This window comes from Anomaloglossus baeobatrachus, chromosome 2 (genome assembly GCF_048569485.1).
Source record: "Anomaloglossus baeobatrachus isolate aAnoBae1 chromosome 2, aAnoBae1.hap1, whole genome shotgun sequence".
In the NCBI taxonomy this organism is placed as follows: domain Eukaryota; kingdom Metazoa; phylum Chordata; class Amphibia; order Anura; family Aromobatidae; genus Anomaloglossus; species Anomaloglossus baeobatrachus.
The window spans coordinates 309,501,817-309,523,363 of NC_134354.1; the positions used below are offsets into that span (position 1 = coordinate 309,501,817).

General features: G+C 45.9%; 1 protein-coding gene across 7 annotated transcripts in view; it reads left to right on the top strand.

Annotated features, from left to right (window-relative positions):
- The window catches only part of ANKS1A (ankyrin repeat and sterile alpha motif domain containing 1A), a 568,529-nt gene that overhangs the window by 501,778 nt on the left and 45,204 nt on the right, over positions 1-21,547 (top strand). For all 7 annotated transcript variants that reach the window (XM_075335878.1, XM_075335880.1, XM_075335884.1 and 4 more), the window contains one exon: positions 6,263-6,400. In XM_075335878.1, coding sequence (XP_075191993.1) covers positions 6,263-6,400 — 138 coding nt within the window. The remainder of the gene's footprint in view (positions 1-6,262; positions 6,401-21,547) is intronic.

A 21,547-nucleotide genomic window follows, 5' to 3' on the forward strand; every position in this document is an offset into this window, starting at 1 on the left:
TCGCAGCTACAGCTATGATTGTCTTTACATATTTCTTTTCTGGGCAAAATCGCAGCAGTTAATATGTCCATTTTTCCTTGATTTTTATACTTGTTTTAAACTCTACCTATCAAAATACCTTTTAACAAATTTGAAGAAGATCCAGTCGTTCCTTCTGAGGTTTGTCAGGCATTGTGGAAGACCTCAAATCTCAAACTTGGTCATGTATGTACCCAGGTCACACTGGAGTCTAGCTTTTCCTAACATCACCTTATACTGTTATGCACCACATCTGCGCCACCTGTCCTCCGGTTCAAATTTATATGCATTCAACAAATGGTTGGAAGTCTAAAAGCTGTTACTCACCTCCATCAAGCTTCTTGATATGGGGAATCCCATACAAGATTTGTCCTCAAGCCCTACTAGGTTGTATGGCTTTTTCCATGGAAGTCTGGAGCAAATGTAAATACCAGCTGGCCAAGCATGCATATCTTTTTTAATCTCTTTTTTTATACACCCCACATCTTACAGAGGACCTAAGAACTTGTGTGACTTAAGGTACCGTCACACTAAACAACTTACCAGCGATCCCAACAACGATACAACCTGATAGGGATCGCTGGTAAGTTGCTAGGAGGTTGCTGGTGAGAGGTCACACAGTCAGACGCTCCAGCGATCCCACCAGCAACCTGACCTGGCAGGGATCGCTGGAGCATCGCTACAGGGGTTGCTGGTGAGCTGTCACCAGCAACCAGTGACCAGCCCCCAGCCAGCAGCGACGCACTGAAGCGATGCTGCGCTTAGTAACTAAGGTAAATATCTGGTAACCAACCCGATATTTACCTTGGTTACCAGCACACGCAGCTACACGTGCAGGGAGCAGCGCACACCGCTTAGCGCTGGCTCCCTGCTCTCCTAGTTACAGCACACATCAGGTTAATTACCCGATGTGTGCTGCAGCTACATGTGCATAGAGCAGGAGCCGCGCACACTGCTTAGCGCTGGCTCCCTGCTCTCCTAGCTACAGCACACATCGGGTTAATTACCCGATGTGTACTCTGCTACCCCTGCAAGGAGCAGGAGCCGGCACTGACAGTGAGAGCGGCGGAGGCTGGTAACGAAGGTAAATATCGGGTAACCAAGGACAGGGCTTCTTGGTTACCCGATGTTTACCGTGGTTTCCAGTGTCCGCAGAAGCCGGCTCCTGCTGCCTGCACATTTAGTTGTTGCTGTCTTGCTGTCACACACAGCGATCTGTGCTGCACAGCGGGACAGCAACAACTAAAAAATGGTCCAGGCCATTCAGCAACAACCAACGACCTCATAGCAGGGGCCAGGTTGTTGCTGGATGTCACACACAGCAACATCACTAGCAACATCGCTGCTACGTCGCAAAAGTTGTCCATCAGCAGCGATGTTGTTAGCGATGTTGCTTAGTGTGACGGGGCCTTAACCATTGGATGAAGGCTGGGCTTTTCTATTTTTAGAGATCTAGTCGACTTTCTTATGAGGAAACCCAAAACATTGAACGAATTATGTAAGTCGCATAAATTATGCCCTTATCTGCATGCTACCATGCAAAGAGGGCGGAATGAGCGCAGGAACTAACGCCCTTGCGACTAAAGATCTTTAGAAATACTTTTTCTAAAGATCTCTTTATCTATGCCACTAGAAACCGGGACAGTTAGGCAGGGATTAGAAATATGCACCCAGAATTCCTCGTAGTTCTAGGTGCATATTGCACCTGACAGGTTCACTTTGTGTTTTGGGGGGGAATTTTATCCTCTTGTCTATATTTTTTTCAGTTTTTATGAAATGTTATTGTATGTAATCTTTATTTTCAAATAATAAAGTTGAAAAAAAACAACAAAACGTGCCATCAGTGTCTAGTGTCTACTGAGCTGTGTCTTAGTTCCTGCTATGAGTAAATTATCCCCTTACATGCTTCAGTCAATAGGGACCTTGACCTGTAATTTGTTTGACAGAGAACGCACACCATTGGCTCAATGACTCATGTGACTCAATTGTGGGGACACAATGGGTTGCTATAGCTCAAAGGCTATTAATCTTGATAACACTGGCAGGTTGAGATGTATTGCACTACTTAAGTAAGGGTGCTTTCACATCAGCGTTTTTTTGCTGGTCATAAAAAAAAAACCGCAAACCGCATATGACCGGATCCTGTGGATTGAATGTGCAACGCATGCAACCGCAATTGTTATTTTACCGGATCCTTCTACTTCTACTCGCGGTGGATGCAGCGGGACACAGAATGTAATCGGCCGGCACTGGAGTCAGCTGAACTCCTGATCTCACAGCCCACACACGCTGCAATGGATGCAGGTTAACACCAGTCACTGCCTGCTGCCAATCATGTGTGACCATGTGCGGGCTGTGTGGTCAGTGAGTTCAGATCAGCTGACTCCAGTGTCGGACGATTACTTGTTCTGTGTCCCGCTGCATCAATCACAGCGTATGTGGGCTGTAAGGTCAACTGAGTTCAGATCAGCTGACTCCAGTGCCGGCGGAACTCAGCTGACCTCCCAGCCCGCACACGCTGGGTGAATGCATGCAAGGGGACACAGAACAAGTAATCTACCGACAGGGACCCGATTGCTGCCATAGTAACCTTGAGTCGTCACTATGACGACCCCGGGTTACAGAGCTACGGAGAGGCTCACACACGAAGCTGTGTGCACAGTGTGTGAGGTGAAGTGCTGCACTATAATCCCCTGTAGTGAAAAAGCACTGCAGGTGATTATAGAAACACAGAAATAAAACGTAGACAATTGATATGCTGCTTCTTTTTTCAGCAACAAAATCTGCAAGGAAAAAAGAAGCAGCGTGTGCACAGCAAGTCACGATTCTCATAGACTTTCCTGGAATGCGTTTTCCTTGCTTTTATTGATTAAATTAAGCAAGGAACAACAAAATATAAAAAGCGGGGAAAATAACTACGTGGTCAAATAGCCTTAGTCTGTGTGCGCACGTTGCGTTTTTTTCCCGCGTTTAAAACAGCAGCGTAAATGCATGCATTGTGCTTTCCCAGCAAAGTCTATGAGAAGTCAGCAAATTCCATGCGCACGTTGCTTTTTTAAAAGCAGCATTTTGGATGCCAAATATTTGACAAAATCGATGCGTTTAAAAAAGCAGCATGTCACTTCTTTTGTGCATTTTACTTGCAATTTCCACCCATTGAAATCAATGAGGTGGGTCTACATGCAACCAAAATGTTTATCTGTGTGTTTGCACTGCATTTTTTTTGCATTCTGCATGCTTTTTTGACAAACAAAACGCAGGTCTTTCAGTCTCTCTCTGTGTGTCGATGTCGGTGTCTGTCTGTCGGTCTCTCTGTTGGTCGGTCTGTCCCTCTCACCACCTCTCTCATACTCACTGATCACCGGCGCAGCGATGCACAGCTGTCACACTGCTCCAGCGGCTTTCCCTGCTTTAGAAAATGCCGGCCGCTCATAATTCCATCTCATACTCACTGCTTCCCCCGCCCACTGGCGCCTATGATTGGTTGCAGTCAGATGAGCCCCCACGCTGAGAGACAGTTGTCTCACGGCAACCAATCATAGCCGCCAGTGGGCGTATCTATATCGTGCAGTAAAATAAATTTTTAAAAAATGACCCCACCAATTTTGATACTAGCCAAGGTAAAGCCACACAGCTAAAGGCTGGTATGCTCAGGATGGGGAGCCCCCCAGTCTAAAAATATTAGCCAGCAGCTGCCCGTAATTGCCGCATCCGTTAGACGCGACAGTCCGGGGACTCTACCCAGCTCATCCCGAATTGCCCTAGTACAGTGGCAATCGGGGTAATAAGGAGTTAATGGCAGCCCATAGCTGCCACTAAGTCCTGTCTGAGACACCCCCCATGATTACTTTGTAAGTTGAAGAAAATAAACACACCCAAAAAATCCTTTATTTGGAATAAAAGACAAAAAACACCCTCTTTCACCACTTTATTAATCCCCAAACAGCCCTCCAAGTCCGACGTAATCCACACGAGGTCCCACGACGCTTTCAGCTCTGCTACATCGGAAGCTGACCGGGAGCGGCCACAGACCACGACCACTCTCTGTGAGCTCCATGCAGCAACTGAAATGTGTCGCGCTATCAGCGATGAGGACGTCACTCAGGTAACCCGAGGCCACAACTGGATCCTCCAACTATGACAGCAAGTCGCCTGAGTGACTGAAGTGAGCCGCATGATTAGCGGTGCCCTCACTCAGGTGATTTGCAGTCTCGGGTAGAGGACTCCAGCTGGCCGCGGGTAGCCTGAGTGATGGCATCGCTGATCGCGCGGCTCACTTAAGTCACTCAGGGGATTTGCGGTCACCAGTGAGTCCTTAACCGGTGACCGCAAATCAGGCCGCAGCACACAGACAGAGCTGTGCAATGACAATGAAGATGGGTGAAGTTCATCAGAGTTCATTCTGATCGCGCGGCTGTTTGGCAACCAGCCATGCTTTATGGGGGTGTCGCTCTGAGTGGGACCACACTGTCAAAAATGCATCCAAAATGCATTCAAAACGCATTCAAAATGCATCCAACATGCATGAGTTTTGGATGCATTTTTTTTTTTGTCAAACGCAGTGTTTACAGTTGTCAAAACACTGCAGTTTATTTGTCAAGCCAGAACGCAGCGTGCACACATACCCTTAGTCTCATAATGGGAATAAGTAAAAAAGTTTTAAGAAATTGTAAGAAATATTTTTCCAGAATCACAAAGTAAAGAAGAAAAAAATATACCAATAAATCTGTATATTAATGGAAAAATAAAAACAACCCTGATCTATAAAACTATCTCACTATTTAACCCCTTCAGTGAGCACTGTAATAATAAAAAAGTGGCATTTTCATAAAACCACTAAGCAAAAAATTAAATAAAAATTGATCAAAAAGATGAATATGTTCTGCAAAAAAATAAACTGCCAAACATCTCCATCGGCAGAAAAAAAATAAAAAAAAACTAGTTCAGAATATAGTGATTCAAAAATATTTATTTTGTTTTCCTAAAAAAACGTTTTTTGTGCAAAACATAAAAAAAACTAAGTTAATGCTGTAATCGTACTGACCCAAAGAATAAAGCTGTCTTATGACTTTTGCCACATGTTGAAAGTCATTAACAAGAAAACCATATCCTGAAAAGCTTGTTTTTGGTCATTATGCCTATTAAAAATAGAAAGCGATCATAAAATAGTATGTGCCTGAAAATGGCACCCATAAAAACGTCGAGCTGTCCTTCAAAAAAACAAGCCCTCACATGACTCTAGTCAGAAATACAGAAAACTTATATCTCTCAAAATATGGCCAAATGCCAAACATAAAAAATAATATAAATCTGGTATCATTGTAATCACACTAACTCAAAGAATAAAGCCGTCTAATCACTTACACTGCACCGTGAACTGTGTAAAAATTAAATTAAACCAATTCTTGACCAGCTGTGGATTTGTTCATTCTTTCTCCCAAAGATCACAGTAAGACCCGGCTCACATTTATCCTGCGCTCTTCGATGAGCACTTACATCAGGGTTTCTGTGTAAATCTCTGAAGTATGTGATTGAGACATAACCCATGATGGAAGATTCGCTATAATGAGGCAGATGGAGTCACTGGAATTTTTCTGGACTATGATCCAGCAGTGTCCCTCTTTTTAGGCGTGCCAAAAAGCACGGTGTGCCAGAGATTTGTGCCCCTCTGAAAAGTGGAACACTAAACAGCGACTAAACTGACTGGAGTAGCTCTGCCTGCCTCAATAATGAATGGATCCGTCGGAGGCTTCATCTGAATCATGTATCAGATATTTGAATGGAAACACTGATGTAAGTGCTAAGTGTAGAACATAGGATACATGAGAACTGATCCAAAATGTTCTGTCCCCCAAAATGACACTATTAAAATCTTCAATTCAGACCTCAAAAACACAAGCCCTTTATCATCTCTTAACAGAAATATATTGAGCCTTCAAGCTACTGGTAGCTCAAAGGCTCTAGAAATCTACATGGCTTCTACCAAAAGAAAGGACAGAAAAATCAGTTTGTGTAGTGAAGGGGTTAAATGTTGCAGGTCACATAAGTGTGGGCTTTAGTTTGTATGTATTGTGTACAGGACACATCCATGAAGCTATACCAGAGACAAGTTTACTGCAGTGGTAGGTGAAAGTATATTTTTATACTTTTGAACATCAAGTGTAATTTACTCTTTCCAGTGAGGATACTACCTTGATTATTCTGTTTCAAGTATTAATTCCTGGATTTCTTCCAATCCATTTAGAATGTAATTGCAGAACATGAGATCCGAAACATATCTTGTGCAGCTCAGGACCCTGAAGACCTATGTACTTTTGCCTATATTACAAAGGATCTGCAGACCAGCCACCATTACTGCCATGTTTTCGGCACTGCTGATGTGGTGAGATAAATATTAACCATTGCTGTTTTAGTTGTGAGAAAAAGGGATTTTCTTAAATGCATCTGATATGAGAGATACCAGAGAGAGAAACTGCACCACTATTTTTTTTTTTTTACATTTATTATATGAACTTTGCTCCATAGGTTATACATTTCTGTAACTCTTGAAAAAAAGCTGAGGCATCCCAAATTATAAATGCAAAAAAGGTGTTTATTCCGTCAATTATATGCAGTGTTTTAACCATTTCTATCAATCATACAGTTAAGTATGGACAGTGACCAAATCCTTGTGATTTGTGCTCTGCATGCCACATTTTTTTATTTAAAATTAAACAACTGAGATTCAATTGAAGTGCAGACTTTCACGTTTAATTAAAGGGGTTGATAATTGCAATTCTTTTCAGGATATTTCATTATTCTACAAAGCCTCCTCGTTTCAGGGGCTCAAAAATAATTGGACAAATGTACTCTACCATAAATAATCTGTTCATTTTTTAATACTTTAAGAATCTTTTACAGGCAATAGCTGCCTGGAAGCTATGGACATCGCCAAACGATGGTTTTCATTCCTTTGTGATGGTTTGCCGGGCCTTTACTGCAGCTGACTTAAGTTGTTGCTTGTTTGTGTGTCTTTCTGCCTTAAGGTTTGTCTTAAGCATGTGAAATGCATGCTCAATGGGGTTGAGATCTGGTGACTGACTCTGCCATTGAAGAATATTTCACTTATTTGCCTTAAAAAAAAACTGATGGATTGCTTTTGAAGTATATTTTTGGTCATTGTCCATCTGTACTGTGAAGCACCGTCCAATCAACCAAGGTAGAATCTACGCAGAACGTATAGCCCTGTACACTTCAGAATTCATCCGGCTCCTACTGTCTTCAGTCACATCATCAGTAAACACTAGTGACCCAGTGCCATTGGAACCCATGCTTGCCCATGCCATCACACTGCCTTCACCATGTTTTCAGAGGATGTAGTGTGCTTTGGATCATGAGCCGTTCTAAACTCTCTTCATACTTCATCTTCCAATCATTCTGGTACAAGTTAACGCTGTTTCATCTGTCCAAAGAAAGCGTAACGCCGGTGTTTCCTGCACTAATCAGCAGGGACACCAACGTACTTACCGCACTGCTCTCCACCCCTGTGTCGCCAGTTACTCTGTCTTTTGTGGCTCCCGATTTCCTGGCTGTACACTTAAGTCGACCGCACTCCTTACTTCCTAAAGGGACAACGTGTGCAAACCTGATGTGTTCCCAGCCAATCACTGGGGAGTACCAGGTTACACCTGATGTGTCCTCAGCCTATCACTGAGTAGGACCATATGTTTAGGGTACCCTCCCCTATAGGTAGGTGCCTGTGCAACGTTCTTTCCTATAGCCAATGTACACATCGTCTGGTCCCTGGATCCTGTTCCAGAGTCGGTACTTGCCCGTATGCCTGATCCAGTTTCAATTCAGAAACCGAACCTGTCCCAAGTGCCTGAACCTGCTCCAGTTTCCTGGACCTTTCCTGAATTCTTGATTCATTAGTGGTTCCTGATTCCTTTGCAGGTTCCCAGTCCAAGACTGACTTCCTGATTCTGTTACTCATCCATTCCCGGTTCCAGCCCAATACCTGAGTCCTTGATTTTGTTCCTGATCTGTTCCTAGTTCCCGGTTCCAGCCTGAGTTCCTGATTCCATTCTGGGTCCAACTACGAGCCTGAGTTCTCGATTTCCTTTGCTGGGTTCCGCTTTTAGCCTAAGTTCTTGATTATGTTCCTGATCCTATTCCTTGTGCCAGCCTGTGTTGCTGTATCCATAATCCGTGTCTTGGTGCCAGCCTTTGGTCCTGTATCTTTAATCCGTGTCCTGGTGCCAGCCTGTGGTCCTGTATCCTCTGTCCTTGACTTGTTGCCAGCCTGTGTTCCTCTATCCATGTCCTTGTGCCAGCCTGTGTTCCTGTGTCCGTTCCCGTCTGTACCAGCTTCCATTCTGCTGGTTTTCCTGATCCTGTCCTGGGAGAGGCTCTACTCCATTGTGCCTGTCTCCGCTAGTGTCCTCTTTCATGGATCCAGGGACTGCTTTGGAAATGGTACCTGACGACTACTTGCAGTACAAACCTAACCTCTCCACCAGAGACTCTAGAGAAGATCAGGTAGCCAATTAGTCACACCCCTCCATTGTAAGTACTGGATCCAGTGTGGATTCACAACCCCGTCCCAGCTGGATTGGTCATTGCTTTTCTGCCTGTAACAGAATGCTTTTCCAAAACTGGGCTAGCTTCTTTACGTATTTTTGGGCAAAGTCTAAGCTTGCCTTTTGTGTAGTGAACCCTCTGTATTTGCTCTCATGAAGTCTTCTCCTTATTGTAGACAGAGATATTGAAATACCTACTTCCTGGGAAGTGTTCCACACTTTGTGAGGATGTTGTGAAGGGGTTTATCTCCACCATGGAAAGGATTCTGTGTTCATCCATCACTGTTGTCTTCCGTGGACTTCCAGGCCTTTTTTTTTTAAATGTAGAATGTACCAAACTGTTGAATTGGCCACTCCTTAAATTTCTTTTTTACCTCTGATGACTTTCATCTTTTTTTTCAGCCTAATGATGGCCTGTTTCTCTTCCATTTAACTGCATGTTTTGGGTTCCCAGCAACAGCTTCTAAACTCAAATGCCACACCTGGAATCAGCTACGGACCTTTTACCTGCTTATTTGATGATGGTTTAATGAGGCAATAGCCCATTGTAGTGCTTTTGAACTAAGGAATAGATGTGGACACGCACCACTTGCCAGGACCCGTAGAAGCGCATTTGTACGAAACAGCTGTCGCCCTTTTGGATTTTTATGCATCATTTTCAATAAAGTCTGAATGTTATTTTATGGCGGGTGCAGGTTTTTTTTCCCTCTCTTCACTGGCTCAGTATGTGGATTATATAGCAGTATCTTAAATATGTTTTGGTAAACAGTTAAAATGCCAAGACTTATGTCTCTGTCTAAATATTTCTGGGTTTATCTGTAAATCTCTAGAGTCACCATGCAGAATGACTTTGCCAATAATGTTGCTTCTGTAAACCTGGCATTGTAGTGATCTTTGTTAACCATAGCCAATAATGACAACACCTTCTAAATTGTTTGATCATGGAAGATAAATCTTTGTCAGCCTATTGACGCTCTATGATGCAATCCTAGGCACTGATGAGTTAACCTTCCATTGCCTACCTTGTCCACATTTGTGTTTCCTGTCCTAGACAAACTGGAATAGTGTGAAATTCCCTTAAAAGGGAACCGGTCATCAGGTTTTTCCTCATGAGCTGCGCCCACCACCAGTGAGCCCTTATATATAGCATTCCAGAATACTGTATATAAGGGCCCAGGCCGCGCTGTAGAATGTAAAAAAAACACCTTTATAAGGCCCTGTGCGCACACTGTGGTTTTTACAGCGGTTTTGCTGCATGTTTTGCTGCAGAAAATATTCATAACCTTGCTGCAGTCCTTCCCCAGCAAAACCTATGGTGAAAAAAAAATGCTGTTGCGCACACTAAGTTTTTTTTTCACCAACAGGATTTGCTGCGGAATTTCCGCTGTGGAATTAATTATAATGCCACTTCTGTTCCTGCGGTATTTTACCCCATTGACTGTAATGTAATCCTGAAATACCGCAGGGAATAATGCAGGTAGCAAATTATGTGCGTTTCATTGCGGTATTTTGCATTTTCCGGGACATAGTGATCATCACTACCCTGCGTTTTGCAAGGAAGTGATAAAGGTAGATTATTTACGGCACACCATTGTGACGACATGGACACCCAATGCCTCTCATGGGTTAAGGTTTCTTAAAATTCAGCCAGACGTCATTGTTCTTCTGTGTGCTATCTCATGTTTGCTTAGCTATTGTTTCTCCAGACTCTTCCAGTAATCATTGTATTGTAGTTGTGTATTGCTAATGTGATTACCTTAGTAGCCATTATCTAGTCTGTGCATTCCAGACTACATGTATACCCTCAGTCTTTCTGTAGACATCATTTGGATGAACATTGTCCATGCAGCTTGAGATTCATCCAATGGGAGAGGCGATCTTGTCCAACCAATCGATGAGGACGCAGTGTATACAAGTGGAAGGCTGTGGATATAAAAGGGATTTCTTTAAGCCACCAGGTGGTTGTTGATGGATGCTGATGGATCCAGTCTAAGCTCTTAGGAGCTGACTAGAGGATCAGGATATCTTATGGCTTCAATCTAGGGACTCCGGTTCCGGTTGGAGACCATATCCACAGCCTAGGGATTTCGACTCCGGCTGCCAGGGTTGTATCATCATACCAGGACTACCTAAGGAGGACACTCAGGTTGGGACAGTTCAGTCACCTGCTACAGACTTTTCAGACCTGACACAGCTTCCTAAATCTGGCATTATTCCTTTCTCGGTGGGTGCCCGCCGAAAGCGGGGTGCTGCTGGATTGGAGTAAATAGCCCTGGAACCTCTAAGGCAAGGACATTCTAAATCCCTGGTGAGCCAGCGGAAGGGTGAGACTCTGTTGCCTGTTACATTTGTGTGTTTTGCTGGTTATGTGTTATGTGCCGTTAATATTTTGGGGATCCAATAAAGTCTAATTATTGTGGTTCCCTCACCCTGTGTTGTCTGAGTAGTGTTACGCCCACGGTTAAGGAGGCCGGCGTTCAGTTGGTATGAGCCCTGAGCCACGCTGTCTTTCTAAAGGCGGCGGGTTTTAGTGGACGAGAGCACCCACTGAGCCCCATGTCTCCACAATTGGTGGCAGCGGTGGGACACTACTCAGCCTGGTTTACCCAGGGGAGCTGCAGCGGACTGGTGTTCGTGGACACCGTCCAGGGCTCAAGAACCAGGGAGGCACATAAGCATACCCAGCAGGCCATAGGGGAGGCATTCAGGTTTCGGACGCTGCCATGTCCAACCCCACCAACTCAGCCATGGGACAAGGACCAGAGAGGAGTTACGACCGCAGCAGTAAATGGATGCTACAGGATCTGTGCCAGAGGTGAAAGATTATCTACTGGAACACTGAGACTCGGTCGGACTTGATCCAGAAATTAGTCCGTTGGGATGCCCAGAATGATGCAGAGGACAATGAGGATCCCGCCGATATTGACCCAGAGGATTTAAACTATGTGCCACATCATGGATCTAGTGACAATCGGGAATCAACTTTGTCCAAAATGGCCCAAGCCACAGCGTTGTTGGATGCATTGGGGCCTAGATTCTCAAGAGAAGAGAGGGCTTGGGTTCTGGAATATGTTTATGGGATTCCAGCTGCCGTACTGCTAGCACCAGCCGCTCAAGAAGTATGGTCCCGCTACCCAGCAGAAGCTGCACCAAAACAAAGAGGCCGCATGCTTGGAGCCCGTCTGCCACTCCAACCAGTCAACATATGCCGAGATGAACCAGCGAGACCTGAGGAATGCTACTCCCAAGAAACACCAATAGCTGAGGAAGTGGTTTATCCAGTCCACACCCTACGGCAGGCCGGACACTGTACACCAGCCAACCTCCATCCCCATATCCAGACGGTCAAGGTCGGTGATATACAGGCTCAGGGACATCGAGACATTGGATCTTCCATCACTCTGGTAAGCCCAGTTATTGTTTCCCCAGAAGACCATTTACCAGATTCCCAATTATCCATCTCCCTGGCTGAGGGCCAGCGCTCGGACGTCCCTCTGGCATGTGTGCAGTTGGACCTAAGGACCGACCAGGGAGAGGTCAAGGTGGAGCTTGTGGATAGCCTCCCCACACCTGGTTTTTTGGGGACCAACCAGGAAGTGATCGATGTGGAGATTGTGAACAGCCTGCCCATACCGGTCATTGTGGAGACTGACCAGAGCAAGGCTGATGTGGAGCTTATGAACAGCATCCCCACCCCTGGTATTTTGGGAACTAACCAGGAAGCGATCAATGTGGGACTTGTGAACAGTCTCCCAATACCTGTCATTGTGGAGACTGACCAGAGCAAGGCTGATGTGGAGCTTATGGACACCGTCTCCACACCAGTTTCTTTGGGGTCTGACCAGGAAGAGGTCCATATGGAGTTTATGGACAGCCTCCCCACACCTGTTTTTTCGGGGACTAGCCAGGAGGAAGTTGAAGTGGGGTTCATAGATGGCCCCACCAAGCCTGTTGTTTCGGATACCACTCAGAGGGAAGTGAAAGTGGGGCTTGGGGATTACCTGCTCACACCAGTCATTTTGGAGAATGACCTAGGACAAGGACTATCCAGTCAGTTAAAAGCAGCCATCACCCACTTCCAAGCCAAGCAGGACCCTGATGTGGATCTTTCTAACATCTTTTCCAGACTTCAAAGTGGAGAGGGAGAAGGGGTTAAACCCGCGCAATCCGCCAGTAATCCAGAAGGAGATGTTGATAAATTAAACAATCTTTTATTCCATGGGTCTACGCGTTTCAAGGTCTAAGACCTCTTCTTCAGGACCAGTAAATCAACACTGCATGTACAGAGAGATGAACCCTTTTGAACCCTTTTATACATATGGTATCCACAAAGTACCGCCTCCCGGCACTTTGAAAAAGGACAGAAAAAAAAAAAAAGACCTCTGCATGCATGATGCAGCACTTTCTGCAGACATAACAATACTCTGTTAAATGTTCATAGACTGGTCATCATAATAGTTTACATGAAAAATAAACAATAATTGGATGAAAAATCAAGAAAAAAGAAATAAGAAATGAGAGGAATAGTATGAAAAAATGTCAATTTTCGGGACAAGAGCTTCAAAGTAGCAGTCCCTAATAATAAGGTAAAATTCGACTTTTAGTGGTGAACGCCACCAGTGATTTTTATATCTGTGTACCCATAAATATGTAACACGGGTAAATAATATTGACATCTAGGTGAAAGAAGAAAAAAATATATATGTATAAATATATGTATGGCAAAACATATTTTATAGAAAAAACTATAAAAAGTAATAGATAATAAATAATGAGAAAATAAAATGCTGTGATATGTTGAATAAAAATTGTAAAGGAATTTTTTGCCTAGGAATAAAAATATAAATATAAAATTGTAAAAAAGGGATGTGAATCTTTATTATTTGTATTGTGGGTTAAAAAGTTTTTAAAATAGTCACTCCAAACAGTTAGGAGGAGGAGGACATATTTGTACTCATTATTCCTGGAGAGGCCCAAGCAAAAAAGGACTCTAGGTTATTATCGGGCATAAGCGTGGAAAAAGCATCTATACGCATGCTCCTGAACCTGCCATGAGGACACATAGAGTAGCGGTACGGAGTAAATGCCAGAACTGAGACCGTAGGAACAAAACTAAAGCACCTGCGCCAGGGGTAAACCTGGTTCAAGGGGCCATGTGTATGTTTCAGAAACAAGAAAAGAGAGATAATGACAGATCATACACAGATTAGTACAACAGTGTATAGAAATCATTAAAACCCTTTTGCCGCAAGAGCACCAGACCATGGTAAAAATTGAAAACTAAAATTCTCACATACATAAAAGACTGATCAAAATGTAATGATAGAATTAAATACACAGATCCATAAAAACTATAAAACATATAAAAGGGATAATAAGGATAAGATAAAAAGAGGCAGGAGGACCATCTCAAATTTTTTTATATAAAATCAGTAGAAGAGGTCTGTCACTTCATTAAGTCCTATCGGTTTTAGTGTATTTAATCTATAAATCCAGAATGTCTCTTTTTTCTTTAGAGCCTCAATTCTGTTAGGAGTATTATTAGGGATTTGTTCAATTGGTGTTCTAGTGATGTCTGCCTTTTTACCATGTATTAACGTGCAATGTCGGGACAGACAATGCAAAAGGAACCCTTTCTTGATATTGTCTGTGGGAATTTAATCTATTATGTAGGGGCTGTCTGGTTCTCCCTACATATTTTTTTCCACGTACACAATCAATAAGATAGACAACAAAATCAGAGTGGCTACATTTTGATCAGTCTTTTATGTATGTGAGAATTTTAGTTTTCAATTTTTATCATGGTCTGGTGCTCTTGCGGCAAAAGGGTTTTAATGATTTCTATACACTGTTGTACTAATCTGTGTATGATCTGTCATTATCTCTCTTTTCTTGTTTCTGAAACATACACATGGCCCCTTGAACCAGGTTTACCCCTGGCGCAGGTGCTTTAGTTTTGTTCCCACGGTCTCAGTTCTGGCATTTACTCCGTACCGCTACTCTGTGTCCTCATGGCAGGTTCAGGAGCATGCGTATAGATGCTTTTTCCACGCTTATGCCCGATAATAACCTAGAGTCCTTTTTTGCTTGGGCCTCTCCAGGAATAATGAGTACAAATATGTCCTCCTCCTCCTCCTAACTGTTTGGAGTGACTATTTTAAAAGCTTTTTAACCCACAATACAAATAATAAAGATTCACATCACTTTTTTACAATTTTATATTTATATTTTTATTCCTGGGCAAAAAATTCCTTTCTTCGGCGCTCTATTGGGAGACCCAGACGATTGGGTGTATAGCTACTGCCTCCGGAGGCCACACAAAGCATTACACTAAAAAGTGTAAGGCCCCTCCCCTTCTGGCTATACACCCCCCGTGGGATCACGGGCTTCAGTTTTCAAGCTTTGTGCGAAGGAGGCTAACATCCACGCATAGCTCCACTGTTTAGTCAGCAGTAGCTGCTGACTATTTCGGATGGAAGAAAAGAGGGCCCATATAGGGCCCCCAGCATGCTCCCTTCTCACCCGTGGTGGTGTTTGTAAGGTTGAGGTACCTATTGCTGGTACGGAGGCTGGAGCCCACATGCTGCTTTCCTTCCCCATCCCCCTGAGGGGCTCTGTGGAAGTGGGATCTTACCGGCCCCAAAGCCCTGAGGCCGGGCTCCATCCACAGACCCATTTGAACCTGCTGGATACGGAGCTGGGGTACCGTTCAGGGACATGGCCCTGCACCATTACAGGTACTCTGTGTCCCCGTACACACAGGCACAGCACACTCCAGACTTGCTGGGTGTGCTAGTGCGCCGGGGACAGTAAAGGGTTACAGTCACTGCAGCTTTGCTGAGTGACTTTGTGTATTGGGAACTACCGCGCCGGACGCTCCGGGAGCGGCGGCGCGGCTGGGACTTGTAGTGCGCCGGGGACTTAGCGCCGACCGCGCTTTTACAGCGGCGGCGCTTATAAATCCAGTCCCCGGCTTTTGCGGCCTAGTGCCGCTTCGTTCCCGCCCCCTCCCTGTCACTCAGGGAAGGGGACAGACGCTGAGCAATCGTCAGCGCCGAGGGCTGGAGCCTTATTTACATGCTCCAGCCCTCTCACTGCACACTGTGGGACGCCGGATTCCCGCTCGGACTTGGGGCACGCCCACGGCCCGCCCCTCCTCACACGAGCTGGAGAAGACGCCGGCAGCCATTACTGCAGTCCGAGCTCGGACTTTGGGCAACCAGGCAGGACTATGGCGACCATACACCCGCTTATAGGCGGGCGGTAAGCGGCACATGCAGTGCTCACCCCACTAAATACCGCAGTTTGTCCATGTGTATTTTAACTGCATAGGTCGCTATATGCCCTCTTAGGGAGCGACACATCAGCAGCAGGAAAGCAGGTGTGCTAAGGCACAGGCTTTCTATGCTGCTTGTATTGTATGTACTGAAGTATTCATTTGTAATTGCACTGTACAGTCGCTAGTCTTAGCTATATTCTCCTAGAATGGCTTGACTACAGCAGCAGAAAAGCAAGGGTGCTGGGGCACAGGTTTTTTCTATGCTGCTTGTATTGCATGGGCTGCAGTGTGCATTTGTACTTATGCTTGTATGCTATACATTGCACTGTATGGTCACTATTCTGGGCTATAGTCCCTTAGATGACTAGTATACAGCAGCAGAAAAGCAGGGGTGCCAAGGCACAGGCTTTCTATGCTGTTTGTATTGCATGTGATGCAGTGTTCAGTTGTACTTTATGCTTGTATGCTATACATTGCACTGTACGGTCACCATTGTTGGCTATATACTCCTACATGGCTAGTCGGCAGCAGCAAAAAAGCAACACAGGCTTTCGGTGCTGTTTTTACTGCATGTGATGCTGTTCCACGGCACTGACCCCCATTGTGTGCAATGCTCCCCTGTAGCACTTCGTCAGCCGGGGTCTCTACTAGTCGTGGCCAAAGGAACCACCTGTCAACCCTGTCCAAGGACAGGGACGGAGTTGCAGTTTCGGCTGATAGATTGTCATAGGATAGAGACTTGCAGTCCAGACAGGCCATTGGCAATCTTGATCATTGCTCCCTGACCACCCTCATTTGGAACGGGGGGGTCCCAGGAGGACTCTCTGTATGATGAGGCAGAAGTAGTTCTCCAGGACTTTGATCCTGACATCACTCAATCCAGATACACCGAATGGTAACGCCATACGGATTGATCCTATAGCGTCCATCAATGGAAAGTTGGATCTTTCTCCCTCAGCTCCCCCAGTGGAGGAGTCAGCTTCACAGCAGGAGAAGTCCCATTTCAGTATCTCAAACGGATATTGAGTATTTTTCTGGCCACGCTGACTTCAGAGAAGCAGTCCAGGAACACCACGCTTACCAGATAAGCGTTTTCTCCAAACGTATTTAAGATACACGTTATCCCTTTCCCCCTGACGTGGTCAAGCGCTGGACCCAGGGTCCAAAGGTGGATTCTCCAATCTCCAAGCTTGCGGCTAGAGCCATAGTTACAGTGGAGATCGGGCTTCACTTAAAGATGCCATTCACAGACAGATGGACTCTGGTTGAAATCTGTCTATGAAGCTATCGGCGTGTCGGTTGCTCCGGCATTCACGGCCGTATAGGCAACCTAAGCTTTTCAGCTGTTCTTGCGCAGCTGGTCTTGAGCACATGTACATCTCTACCGCAGGGGCGTCCGTAACCCCGCAATGTCTGCATTGCGACTTACCTTATTAATGCTGTCCTGGAAAGACAGTCGAGGTTTCGGTCCTTCCCAAGCTCGGGCAGGTCCCAATTGTCCTCGTGCAAAAGGGCTAAAAAACCTCAGACGGGCTCAGATTCCGGCCGGGCTCAATCACGCCCAAGGAAGGCAGCCGGAGGAACCGCTACCAAGGCGGTCTCCTCATGACTCTCAGCTCTCTCTCTCCGCATCCGCGGTTGATGGCAGACTCTCCCGCCTTTGGCGACATTTAGCTGCCACAGGTCACAGACCGGTGGGTGAGGGACATTGTGCTCACGGGCACAGGACAGTGTTCTGTTCTCGTCCTCCGACTCGATTCTTCAGAACTTCCCCACCTCCCCACCGAGCCGATGCTCTTCTGCAGGCAGAAGGAGTGGTAATCCCTGTTCCTCTTCAGGAACGAGACACGGTTTTCCTCCAATCGAGTTAGGGTGCCAAAAAAGGATGGCTCTTTCTTTTCCGTTCTGGACCTAAAACTGCTCAACAGGCAGGTGGAGGCCAGGCGGTTCCGGATGAAACCCTCCGCTCCGTCATTGCCTCAATGTCTCAAAGGAATTTCCTAAAATCAATAGACATCAGGATGCGTATCCCCACGTGCCGATTGCTCCAGAGCACCAGCGTTTTCTACGCTTCGTGATAAAAGACGACCACCTTCGGTTCGTAGCTCTGCCATTTAGTCTGGCGACAGCACCACGGGTCTTCACCAAGGTCATGGCAGCAGTGGTAGCAGTCTTGCACTCTCAAAGTCATTCGGTAATACCTTACTTGGACGATCTACTTGTCAAGGCACCCTCTCAGGACGCATGACAACTCAGCCTGAATGTTACGCTGGAGACACTCCAGACTTTTCGGGGGATCATCCACTTTGCAAAGTCAAATCTGTCACCGACTCAATCACTAACGTATCTTGGCATAGAGTTTCATACTCTCCCAGCGATAGTGAAGCTTCCGCTGAACAAGCAGCGGTCTTTACAGACAGGGGTGAAGTCTCTCCTTCACGGTCCGTTCCACTCCTTAAGGTGCCTCATGCACTTCTTTGAGAAGATAGTGGCAGCCATGGAAGCAGTTCCCTTTGCGCAGTTTCATCTGCGCCCACTTCAATAGGACGTACTCCTCCAATAGGACGGGAAGTCCACGTCCCTGGACAGGGAAGTCTCCCTTTCCCAGACGGCCAACGACTCTCTGCAATGGTGGCTTCTCCCCACCTCATTGTCACAAGGAAGATCCTTCCTACCCCCATCCTGAGCAGTGCTCACGACGGATGCGAGTCTGTAAGAGTGGGGAGCAGTTTTTCTCCATCACAGGGCTCAGGGGACGTGGACTCAGCAAGAGTCCACCCTTCAGATCAATGTTCTTGAAAGCAGGGCAGTGTATCTTGCCCTACTAGCTTTCCAGCAGTGGCTGGAAGGAAAGCAGATCCGAATCCAGTCGGACAACTCCACAGCGGTGGCATACATCAACCACCAAGGAGGGACGCGCAGTCGGCAAGCCTTCCAGGAGTTCACACCCCGAGCGTAGAAAACTGGGAAGCAGACTTCCTCAGTCGCCAGGGTATGGACGCAGGAGAATGGTCCCTGCACCCGGACGTGTTTCCAGAAATCTGTCGCCGCTGGGGAGTGCCGGAAGTCGACCTCATGGCGTCTCGGCACAACAACAAGGTCCCGGCATTCATGGCGAGGTCGCGCGATCAAAGAGCTATGGCGGCAGACGCCTTAGTCCAAGATTGGTCGCAGTTCCGGCTCCCATACGTATTCCCACCTCTGGTACTCTTGCCCAGAGTGTTACGCAAGATCAGATCCGATTGCAGCCGCGTCATACTCGTCGCCCCAGACTGGCCGAGGAGATCGTGGTACCCGGATCTGTGGCATCTCACGGTCGGCCGACCGTGGTCACTTCCAGACCGACCAGACTTACTGTCTCAAGAGCCGTTTTTCCATCAGAATTCTGCGGCCCTGACCCTGACTGTGTGGCCATTGAGTCCTGGATCCTAGCGTCTGCAGGATTATCCCAAGGAGTCGTAGCCACAATGAGACAAGCTAGGAAGTCCACTTCTGCTAAGATCTACCACAGAACGTGGAAGATTTTCTTATCCTGGTGCTCTGCTCAGGGAGTGTCTCCCTGGCCATTTGCATTGCCTACTTTTCTTTCGTTCCTTCAATCAGGGTTAGAAAAGGGTTTGTCGCTCAGCTCCCTCATAGGGCAAATCTCGGCACTATCCGTGTTTTTTCAGAAGCGTCTAGCACGTCTTCCTAAGGTGCGCACGTTCCTGCAGGGGGTCTGTCATATCGTGCCCCCGTACAAGCGGCCGTTAGATCCATGGGATCTGAACAGGGTACTAGTTGCTCTCCAGAAGCCGCCTTTCGAGCCTCTGAAAGACGTTTCCTTTTCTCGTCTGTCACAGAAAGTGGCTTTTCTTGTTGCGATCACATCGCTTCGGCGAGTGTCTGAGCTGGCAGCTCTGTCATCCAAGGCTCCCTTCCTGGTGTTCCACCAGGACAAGGTAGGGCTGCGCCCTATTCCGGAGTTTCTCCCTAAGGTCGTATCCTCGTTTTATCTTAATCAGGATATCTCCTTACCTTCCTTTTGTCCTTATCCGGTTCACCGGTATGAAAACGACTTACGTTTGTTAGATCTAGTGAGAGCACTCAGAATCTACATTTCCCGCACGGCGCCCATGCGCCGTTCCGATGCACTCTTTGTCCTTGTCGCTGGTCCGCGCAAGGAGTTGCAGGCTTCTAAAGCCACCCTGGCTCGATGGATCAAAGAACCAATTCTTGAAGCCTACCGTTCTGCGGGGCTTCAGGTTCCTTCCGGGCTGGAAGCCCACTCAACCAGAGCCGTGGGTGCGTCCTGGGCATTACGACACCAGGCTTCGGCTCAACAGGTGTGCCAGGCAGCTACCTGGTCGAGTCTGCACACTTTCACCAAACATTATCAGGTGCATACCTATGCTTCGGCAGACGCCAGCCTAGGTAGAAGAGTCCTGCAGACGGCAGTGGCCTCCCCGTAGGGGACGGCTGTCTTACAGCTCTAACAAGAGATATTTCTTTACCCACCCAGGGACTGCTTTTGGACGTCCCAATCGTCTGGGTCTCCCAATAGAGCGCCGAAGAAGAAGGGAATTTTGTTACCGTAAATTCCTTTTCTTCTAGCTCTTATTGGGAGACCCAGCACCCGCCCTGTGGTCCTTCGGGATTTTTTGTTTGTTTGCGGGTACACATGTTGTTCATGTTGAACGGTTTTCAGTTCTCCGATGTTACTCGGAGTTAATTTGTTTAAACCAGTTATTGGCTTTCCTCCTTCTTGCTTTAGCACTAAAACTGAAGCCCGTGATCCCACGGGGGGTGTATAGCCAGAAGGGGAGGGGCCTTACACTTTTTAGTGTAATGCTTTGTGTGGCCTCCGGAGGCAGTAGCTATACACCCAATCGTCTGGGTCTCCCAATAAGAGCTAGAAGAAAAGGAATTTACGGTAAGTAACAAAATTCCCTTCTTACAATTTTTATTCAACATATCACAGCATTTTATTTTTTCATTATTTATTATCTATTACTTTTTATAGTTTTTTCTATAAAATATGTTTTGCCATACATATATTTATATATATATATTTTTTTCTTCTTTCACCTAGATGTCAATATAATTTACCTGTGTTACATATTTATGGGTACACAGATATAAAAATCACTGGTGGCGTTCACCACTAAAAGTCGAATTTTACCTTATAATTAGGGACTGCTACTTTGGAGTTCTTGTCCCGAAAATTGACATTTTTTCATACTATTCCTCTCATTTCTTATTTCTTTTTTCTTGATTTTTCATCCAATTATTGTTTATTTTTCATGTAAACTATTATGATGACCAGTCTATGAACATTTAACAGAGTATTGTTATGTCTGCAGAAAGTGCTGCATCATGCATGCAGAGGTCTTTTTTTTTTTTTTTTTTTCCTGACTTTTTTCAAAGTGCCAGGAGGCGGTACTTTGTGGATACCATATGTATAAAAGGGTTCATCTCTCTGTACATGCAGTGTTGATTTACTGGTCCTGAAGAAGAGGTCTTAGACCTTGAAACGCGTAGACCCATGGAATAAAAGATTGTTTAATTTATCAACATCTCCTTCTGGATTACTGGCGGATTGCGCGGGTTTAACCCCTTCTCCCTCTCCACTTTGAAGTCTGAAACACGTGGGGCCGCTGCAGCTGCCCTTATCTCATGCTATCTGTGGTGGTTGTGACCTCTCACAACCTCA